Genomic DNA, 10,842 nt, shown 5'->3' with positions numbered 1-10,842 from the left:
AACCCAACATGTCTAAGGCACCACAATCATAGGATGCCTTGCCCCTACGATCTTGTATTAATTTCTTTTCATATGAATAATGAGGATAAAAACTGTGAAGTATCTCAACACAGAGTGAGGAGCAAAACCAAATTTTAAATCAATACAATTAAAGGGTCAAAGAAGATCAATTCTTGGAAGAATTGTTAATCAGGTACGCCTAGTCTACTGTCAGTATTGGTGAACTTGCCACAGCTTAAACATCTCATATGGAAATATGGCTTGGTTATTCTCTTTCTTCTCTTATAATGTATCTAAATGCATTAACGGAAGTTTTCACATTGATCTGTTGTTATTCATGTTATGGATTACACATATTACAAATGAATAGGGAGAATTATTGTTCGAAAGTTGGAAAGAGGAGGGTAGCAGACCTTCCCACACCTCTCCAGAGGTCCCAGTTATATGACACAGGCACAACACAAACCATGCTACTCAGCTCATAGAATTTTGCCCACATGTTTGAGAATCTAGCATCATGGAATATAATTATAATGAAAAAGTACAGTTTTCAGAAATTTTCAACAGTTATGACAAGCCACATAATAGTGGTTTGGGGATTGGTGTTGAATGCCACAGCTGGTGAGTTTAATATTGCACATCTTAAGTTACAAAATGTTGGGATTTACTAAGTAGATTTGCCAAGTAGCACATTTTGTCAGATTCAAAAGTTGTAATTAGAAAAGATTTATATTGATTTTACCGTCTTCTCTAATGCTATGAAATTGCAGTTAGTGTTTTCTTATTGAGATAATATGGTGTATTTTACACAATAAGGAATAGAAACATATGGAAGGGCCCATGGCCTTATTATCTGTGTTGGATAAGAGAAGTATATTGTTTGTCCTTTTTTAATAATTTTAAAATGTGTGTAGATATTTCTCCTGATGCTAACTCCCCCAAAGACTGCTGGGCCTGACATATTTTTAGAGGCATTCATGATTCTTCTTTTTTAATCTTCCTTTTTTCTTTCTCTCCTTTCTTTGAATGGGAATACAATGTTCTCAATTTGACCAATCTGTTGATTTCAGTTGAGGTTATTTGCAAAATTTGATTGAATACTTAGTTGAGACTGGGTGATTGCATTGACAGAGGAGGACATCCTTGGGCCTTAGGTCCATTCCCTAAGTTCTGGTGCAATTCTGAGGTATGTGCTTCCATCAGAAAAGGGTCAGGCTTCTTGCTTAGTCTCTGTTTCTTTCCAATCAGTGCTTGGGCAGGAGTTGGGGTAGAGGTGACGGGTCAAACAAAATTCAACTCAGTAGAGTTTCAAAAGAACTCCAGGGATTTGTAAAATAATTAATAATTGGTGGCAGTTGAGATGACTAGATTTGCCAAACTATACAAATTGCTGTGGACCCTTTCTTTCTTCAGGTGTAACTTGCTGTAGCTTATGGCATTATTAGGTTTTGCCATTTTCCTTGTTTGACTGTTGCTAATGAATGTTTATTTTTACTATTTTGTAAATATTTTGTTAACATTGTGAATAGATTTTTGGTTGGAGTAAATTTTGTGAGGCATACTTAATCTGTCAAATGAACCTTGAATTTTTATTCTGATTTTCTTGAAACATACATAGTCACATTCAGAAGTTCTAGTTTTGAAGGCTATAGGAGTTCAAACATTTTCTTTTGACATTAAGTTCTTGACCAGTGTAGGATTCATTTTCATATGGATGAACTAAACATCCAATTTCATCATCTTCTACAGAGATAATCATTTTCTCCAGCTTCATTGATTGAAGAGACCATTTTTGTCTCACTGTCCTAACGTGCCACCTCTGTCACACAACAGAGCTCTATATAATCATGGGCTTTTTCTGAAGTCTGTATTTCGATCCATTAGTGTATTTGTCCATTCTGTGCCAGCATCACATTGTCTCAACAACTCTAGCTTTTTATAAGTTTTAATATCTGTTAGCACAGGTCTTTGCCAAACTGACTTGCTTGTTCTTTATAATTTATGTTTTTAAAATACATTTTAAATCAATGTCAGATTATACAAAATCTTCTAGTGAGATTCTGATTGAAAATACATTGAGCAAATAGATTAATTTGAACAGAATTCACATTTTATAATAGTGAATAATAGCTCCATTTTATAATAGCTCCTGGAATAGTACAATCCAGGAGCATAGAATTTTTACCAATTTATTTAGGGCTTCTATAATGTTTCCCAATAACATTTTAACTTTTCTCCTTTTAAGAGTAGGTTCTGTCTAGTTTTTATAAAACAGTCTATCAAGTTATGGAATTTCCCTTTTGTTCATAATTTCATTGTTGTTTTGTACATTCTAAACAGTGTTATTTATTCATCTATTCAAATACTCATACTTTTTTCTAATTCAACCTGATAATGTGGCAAATGATATTTATGGATTTTCCCAAATTCAACCATTCAACCAAACATGGGATCAACCCAGCTTGAACATAATATTCATGCACTTAAATAATTGATGTCAATAGCATGTTAATATTGTTTAGGATACTTACATCCATATAAGTGAAATGGCAAGCATTGATATATATATTTTTTACTATATCTTTTTTACTTTTTAATCAGGATTTTGCTGGCGTATGAGGATTAGTTGTAGTGTGGTCATCATTTTTATATTCTGGAAGATTTTGTACAAAATTTGGATGATTTTTTTCCATGAAAGATTGGATATAACAGTCTTCAAAACAATCTAAAAGAAAAAGAAGTTAAGGAAAGAGAGGTAGGAAATATGCAATAGTTAAATTAAAATCTGTTAATTCAAAACATTTGGTGTATACATGATGGTGGATAAAATAAAGAAATAAGAATAGTATTCAAATTAAAATATAGTAAATATACTCCATTTCTATCAATGCCATGTCCAGTTGACTTTATTTGGATCAAATAATTATTTGTCTTGTATATGTACATTTAAACAAGTGAAATTTTAATACCTCAAATAAACCATGGAATACCTAGTTCCCCTATTTCCCTGTTACTTTCTTTATTTTTCATGCATTGATAATGTTTGCCAGCCATTTGGGCATTTGAGATAGGATTCTCTGGACTGTTTCTCTCTGTTGGATAATTATATTCATAGTATTTACTAGATTATTTAAGGTGATATATTAACAAATATGTTTTAATAATTTTTGTGCCTGTCTCAAAATGTGCTAGAAAAATATAACTACAATATTAAATCCATCATTTCAGAGATATTAGTGCTAAGATCAAAGCTAAGGTGGAAATGCCTGCTAATTTTTTTTTCTCAGATTGAATAAATTACAGATGCTGGGCTATTAGGTATGGAACATAGAAAAATCAGAAACTTCAAAAATCAACACATAAGATTTGAAGTTTCAGAGATACTCTTTCAGAGAATATAAAAGTTATGTATTGCATTGGAGAGCATATAGGGGACTTCTGCAAAGCAGCTAAATTATTTGCTATCATTATAAAAAAATCATTGAGCAGTGTTGAAAACTCATAAAAGCATGGTAGAATGAGATTACAATTTAGAAAATCAAATGGGTAGTGGACTGAGAATGTCATTTTGATGTGGAAATTATAAAGAAGAGAAGTAAATCAAAACATATTAAATGAGTTAATAATGGTTTTCTTTAGATATAGGACTGAAGTTGTAGGGTAATGAGGCAGAGGTCTATATTACTTATTATTATAATTCCTTTTAAAATATGATATGTTTGACCAATTAGATGTATTTCAAATGAAAAACATTTTTAATAAATCAGGATTCTCATTCTCCACCAAACTTTTCTAATGATATTTTGTTGACAGAACCATAAAGGGATTGTATATGCCTTGCAATGATAACCAGTATGTGACACAACAGATAAAATGGCTACTATATACATTAAGTTGTAATGTTCTATGTTTAGTAACGGGCGTGGGTCTTATTTTAGATGATTACTTCTAAAAACTTTGGGTTTAGGTTACACATAATGGTTTTGAGTACCTAAAGGTTACCAGATGAGATCTCCTGAAGCCTAACAACTCTTCTGATGGTTCTTTCCACAGTAATTTTTCTTAACGTCCTAGATGGACCAACAAAACTTAACAGTGCTAGAAGAATTTATTCTCATGGGGCTCACAGACCGCCCTGAGCTGCAGGCTCCATTATTCGGGCTCTTCCTCGTCATCTATGCTGTCTCAGTGGTGGGCAACTTGGGCATGGTCATCCTCACCACGATGGACTCCAGGCTACAGACACCCATGTACTTCTTTCTCAGACACCTGGCTTTCATTGATTTTGGTTATTCAACAGCTGTGGGACCCAAAATGTTGGTAAATTTTGTAACTAATCAAAATAGTATCCCCTATAATTGGTGTGCTGCGCAGCTGGCTTTCTTCATCTTGTTCATCATTAGTGAACTTTTCATTCTGTCAGCCATGGCCTATGACCGCTACGTGGCCATCTGTAACCCTCTGCTCTACACAGTCATCATGTCACCAAGACTTTGCTGGGTGCTGGTAGCAGTTCCCTATCTTTACAGTGCCTTTCTTTCTCTGATAACCACCATAAAGATTTTTATTTCATCCTTCTGTGGCTTCAATGTCATCAGTCATTTCTATTGCGACAGTCTTCCTTTGTTAACTTTGCTGTGCTCGAGCACACGTGAAATTGAGTTGATAATACTGATCTTTTCAGCATTTAATTTGGTTTCATCTCTCTTGGTCGTCCTTGTGTCTTACACACTGATTCTTCTGGCCATCCTCAGGATGAACTCTGCAGAAGGCAGGCGCAAGGCCTTCTCCACCTGTGGATCACACTTGACAGTGGTGGTTTTATTGTATGCGACTCTAACCTTCATGTATGTGCAGCCCAAGTCCAGTCATTCCTTTGACACTGATAAAATGGCCTCTGTGTTTTACACACTGATAATCCCCATGCTGAATCCCATGATCTACAGCTTGAGGAACAAAGAGGTGAAAGGTGCCCTATGTAGGATATGGAAAAAACTGAACAAACTCCCCAGATAAGGTTCAATATACAGGCACATGCAATAAATTAGGTTTTAGCCACTGTTGATGATATACGATAAGCCTTTAGAAACAGTGATGTGTAAAAGATATGGGAAGCTAGATATGTATTTCTTTTCTTCAACTTATAGATGTTCAAACAGTGGTCATTCTGCTAGTATCAACTTTAATTTGTCCTCAGATTTCACTGCAAGAGATGGAAGACAGATCACTGTTCTCACATTGTCAAGAACTTACATTACATGAAGGGAAGCCTTTTTTAAACATATCTTTTGTTAGAGAATCTATTTTTAAATGTAGTCTCCTATCTTTGAATAAAATATCTTGTGTCTTATAGTAAAAATAGAATTTTAAATTATCAGTTTCACTAGAAAAAAATAGTAAAATCATTAAGGAAAAATCTAATGAGCACTTTGCATGATTTTGTTGTTAAAAATGACAAAAACAGGGCCGGCCGAGTGGCGTGATGGTTGAGAACTGGCTTGGGACGCCAGAGGGCCCTGGTTTGGATCCCACATATGAGGGCCAGTGACACTGCCCTCTACAGCTAAGATGCTGAACAACAGCTCAACCTGGAGCTGGGCTGCCCTGAGTCGACAACAACGATGGCTAGGCTGAAGCCCCTGCTGTAGTGGGTTGCCATGGGCTACCGTGTGTAGCCAGCAGTCAGCATGAGCGGCCAGCAGCCAGCGTGAGCGGCCAGCAGCCACAGTGAATGGTCGTCCAGAAGCCGGTGACTGATCTGCCTCGCCCAGGAAGAGCACAATGCTGGTGCCAACTTGGGCCAGTGAAGCAACGTCCTCCATAACTAGACTGAAGAACAAAATGACAGCAACTTGTCTGTTCCCTTTCCCCCGATTCCCCAGCACTGTTCCTATCCCCCCTAATTCCCCAATAAAAAAATCTAAAAGAAATAAAAAAAAAATTAAAATGACAAAAATATTACTGAGTTATTAAAGAATATAGAAATGGAGCAATATATCATGTCCATTGGTTGGAAGAAACAAATGTTATGATATAGTTATTTCCCTTTAAATTTTCCTATAGCTTTAATGCAGTAACAGACAAATTCCAATAATATTTTTTCATACACAAGTTAAATTCAAAATGTATGTGGAAATGCAAAGGATCTAGAATGGTCAGGGCAATGTTTTAGAAGAAGAAAGAATACAGAGGATTTCCAATAACAGATACAAATACTTTCATTAAAGCCAAATTATTTTTTAACTGTGTCATCAGTGCATGTATGGACAGAGAGACCAATACAATAAATAAAAATATGGTGCAAAAATAGACTCACATGCGTAATTTCAGTTGATTTAAACAGACCTCCAGTGTAATGTAACAAGGAAAGGAGAACTTCTTGGTAAACTGACCTCATTCAATAAGGCTTCCGATGAAAAACATGAACCTCAACTTAGTTATTTACATGCATCACACGTAAGAATGAATTGAGATATATTATGAATATAAATGCAGAAGCTAAAACCACAAACTTTCCTGAAAAAAAGTAAAATAATATCTTTAAGACTTGGAATAAACAAAATAAATAAATAAATTTTTAAACAGGGTACAAAAAATAGTAACACTAAAAGATTGAAAAATAGTACTCTATCCAAAATAAAAACTTGTATTTAGAAAAATTGACCACAAGAGAGATAAATGAAAACCCTGAAAGAACACATTTCAAATATATATATACTCTACAACTACTGATATCAGTAATTTGTGAAAACAAAAGAAAGCAACAACAAATTCTCTAACTCTTAAAATCAGTATGATTGAGACAGTCAAACTACTGGGGGAAAAGACAAGGAGTGATGTCAGGGCAAGACCCCCTGAAGAAACACTTCACAAATGGGGAAATCACAACAGCCTAAAATTCATAAATGTGTTCAAAATATCATTAAACATTAGATAAATACAAGACTCTACTGTGATATCACTACACACACACACTGATGGCTAAAATTCAAAAGTTTGTTTAAACAATTCAAAATGTTAAAGTAAAACACTTCTACTTGCTAGAGGGAGAGTACATTGTTATAAAAACTTTGAAAAACTAAGGGTAGTAATTACTAAATTTTAGTATGTGTATACTCTATGATGCAGTAATTATGTTTACTGAGTAATTATAATTTCTGAGTAATTATGTTTACTGGATGATGAATAGTACTTTTTCGGCAGATGTGGTGATCATAGATGTTAGATTCTTATCAAGGGTAGAACGGTGACTATATTGTGGTATGTTTATAAAATGTACTCTATACAATAATTCAAGAAGAAAAAGAAGAGGGAGGAGGAGGAAGATGGTGAATATAATATTAAGTGAAAAACACCAGCCTTTCCAAAAATTACACTTGTATATAGAATAAATATAGATGATACTGAGCTGTAAGCATATGGGCACTCTATATTAGCTATACATTTTGTTTAGAATGTGTGATATAATAAAAAATAAAAGCACTGCATCTAAGCAACAATACAAGGTTTATTTCACAGTTGAAAATCAATTATGAAACTTAAATAATCAATATTATAAGTAGTTAAAAGAAAAATAAAATAGATTTGTGATAACATTCAATGCCAGCAATGTAATAACCCCCCTAGCAGAGCAGCATAGAAGAAAACAATGTCTGAAATGATACTGATAAAAATCGTACACGGGAGGGAGGCTGAATTGGTTGAGCACAGAGGATTTTTAGGGCAGTGAAAACGCTCTGTGATATTATCATGATGTATACATATCATTACATTAAAAATTCTCCATAAAACTTGTACTGTAACTTGAACTATTGAAAACAATCTTTCTGAAATTGGCCCCAAGACTAGGAGACCATCTCACCATTTCTATTCAGTATGTATTAGACATTGTAGCTGGTTCACTATGACAATGTAAGAAATAAAAGGTATAAAGAAAAACAGGAAATCACAAACAGCCATTTTTTTATTTTTTGGTAAATCTTATGAATGACTGACTACATTGAGAAAAACCTATGGATAATTTATTGGAAATAATAAGGGAATTTAGCAAATTTGCCTGATACAAAATAAATTTAGAATATCAACTTTATTTCACATCTTACCCACAAAATAAAATCAAAGAAAAGATAATATTTATGAAACCATTTTGAAAAACCCTTTTAGAAATAAATATAGTTTTAAAAATCTAAAACCTCAGTAATGATATGTATAAAAATTTGACAAGCATTTAAAAGCAATACAGCAATAAAGATTTATACCAAATATGTCCATGGAATGGGAGACTTAATATTCTAACAATGTCCAAAATCTTTACATTGATCTATAGTTTCAATATAATATCAACATAAATCTTTTCTTTCTGCCTTCCTCCCTTCCTCTTTTTCTCCCTCTATTCCTCCCTCCATCTCTCCTATTCTCCCTTCCCTCCTTCCCTTCTTTCCTTCCTTCCATAAATCTTTCTTCTTCTTTTTAGAACTTTGGAAGCTGATTGTAAAATTTATTCAGATAGGCAAAGTGCCAAAAATAGTGAAGATAGTATTGAGGAAAGAGAAATAGCAGGAGTTACATGACCAGACATCACGGCTATTACAAAGCTGTAGTAATTAAGAAAACATTTCCCTGAGGGCAGGCAGGCTGATCAATAGAACAGTGACTCCAGAAACAAACCCACCTACACTGTCACTTAATTTACAATAGAGGCATCAGTATTTTCCAAAAGAGAGCAACTTATCTTTTCAATAGATGCTTTTAGTTAATTTGTATATTTATTATAATAAAAAAAAACACATCTGGTCACCATACCCTATACAAACTCAATCATGTGTGGATTAAAGATCTAAATGTGAAGTATGAACAATAAACATTTTAGAGAAAAACATACTGGGACATCTTTATGATACTGGAATACATACAAATTTTTAAATGGCATACAAACAATGATTATATAAGATTCAGAAAATTAACCGAACTATTTTTAAAAATTATGTTCACCAAAATGAATGCCATGAAAACAGAACTCTCACAGTGGGAGAGAATGTTTTTATCAGACCTACATGATCAGACCTATATAGCTAACAGACGACTCATGTGCAAACTATAAAAATAACTTACAAGTCAACACATAATTGGCACGAAATACAATACAAAGATGACAAAAGACATGCATGAGCACTTTTCAAAGGAAAACATCAAAACAGCTATTGAACATATGCAAAGATTCTCAATTTCATTTAACATTAGGAAAATGCAAATGAAACCACAATGATACCCACACACATCATCCAGAATGGCAACAAGTAATGAAAAACATTAAGTCCTGACAAGGATATTGACCAATCATAACTAACAACCACTCTGGAAATCCATTTGGCAGTATTTACTAAGGCTGAATATGCATGTAATATGACAGTGATTTCCATGTAAAGAATATATCCAAATAGAAATACATTCAAGATTAAGCCAGTATAGACTGAGTATTCAGGTGGATACAAGAGGGTGTAGCAGTTTTTACGATTATCTTAAAAATTTATATATCTATATCTATGTATCTATATATATGCATCTCTCTATACATATATGCATTTTTAAGTAAACTATAAGTGATTATCCTTAATAAATACATAAAAAATCTGATCTTTATTATTTTATAAAAACCCAGAGATATAAAAATGTTTATGTTCAAAACTAGAATGGAATAGAATGTTAACAATATCACTAATCATAAAAACTCCAATAAACCAATTCTAATATTCAATAGTAGAATGATGCATAGCTAATTTGTGATATATTTATAAAATGGAATTGTACACAAAAATGACAATGAGCAATCTAAAAAATCTCTATAACAATATATTGAGTGAAAAAGCTCAGACACAGAAAATTGATAACATGTATAGGATTTCTTTAACATAAAGTAACAAAAATAAGTGAAAATAAACTATGCTGGTTATAGTCAGAATAATAGTTGTGTGTGTATATAAGGAGATAGTTCATGGTAGAAAAAAAAAAACAAAGGACTCTTCTGGAGTCTTGATAATCTTTTATTTATTTTAATGGTTGTTATTTCTGTTTAATCTGGATTCTGACTACACAGAAGTGTTACTTTTGTAAAACTTTTTTTTATCATAAATGCATTTGTTAATATATATATATATATATATATGTATATATATATATATATATATATATTATACCTAAATAGTAAGTTTAAAACACCACACATAAGGAGGAAATAGACATAGATATATATTATTTTTCCTTGTGAATTTTTAAAACAATGCAAAAGCATTGTTCAGACATTTTTCCATTACATCCTCAGTGAAGTCATAAAAAGCCTCTATATTAAAAAGAGAAGATGAAGAGTTTCAAGAAAAACTAAAAAACTTGTGCTACAGGTACAATGTTTTGATTCCTGGTCTCTGGGTTGCACTAGAAAAGTTGTAACTAACAGAAACTATGGAAAAGCATCTAACATAACTTAATTTGTATGGGGATATCTGTATAATTATCAGATATGTCACTGGATTTGTTAGAAGCTTTCAAATGCTTTAGGCATCATTAACAAATTGTATCCCTTGTCCTTAGAGAGGTTCCCAATGGAGGAAAGAATCCCATAAATTCTCCTTATTGGGTTCTGTTAGGAGCACATGGGGAGCCAGAGCGATTCCTCTTACAGGTGAGTAGACTGTACCTGTTTCTGTGACTAACTCCCAGAGTTCCAGGGACCCTTCATGGCGCCATCTCCTATTTAAAGTTCAGTGTCCAACACCCCATCTTGGTAATTAAGCCACAGCTTTAACAATCTGCTTTGATAACTGCAGTCTCTGGGCTGGTACAAGGTTG

The 10,842-nt window shown here is 33.2% G+C and overlaps 1 protein-coding gene across 1 annotated transcript; it reads left to right on the top strand.

The window, feature by feature from the left end:
• The first annotated feature begins 4,074 nt into the window (after positions 1–4,074).
• LOC109378320 (olfactory receptor 8K3-like) lies at positions 4,075–5,016 on the top strand. Its single transcript, XM_019634747.1, has one exon. It carries the CDS (start codon positions 4,075–4,077, stop codon positions 5,014–5,016), a length of 942 nt encoding a protein of 313 aa, XP_019490292.1.
• The last annotated feature ends 5,826 nt before the right edge of the window (positions 5,017–10,842 follow it).

Source organism: Hipposideros armiger, unplaced genomic scaffold (genome assembly GCF_001890085.2).
Source record: "Hipposideros armiger isolate ML-2016 unplaced genomic scaffold, ASM189008v1 scaffold_1867, whole genome shotgun sequence".
Taxonomy (NCBI): Eukaryota; Metazoa; Chordata; class Mammalia; order Chiroptera; family Hipposideridae; genus Hipposideros; species Hipposideros armiger.
This window is presented reverse-complemented; position numbering and strand designations above follow the sequence as displayed.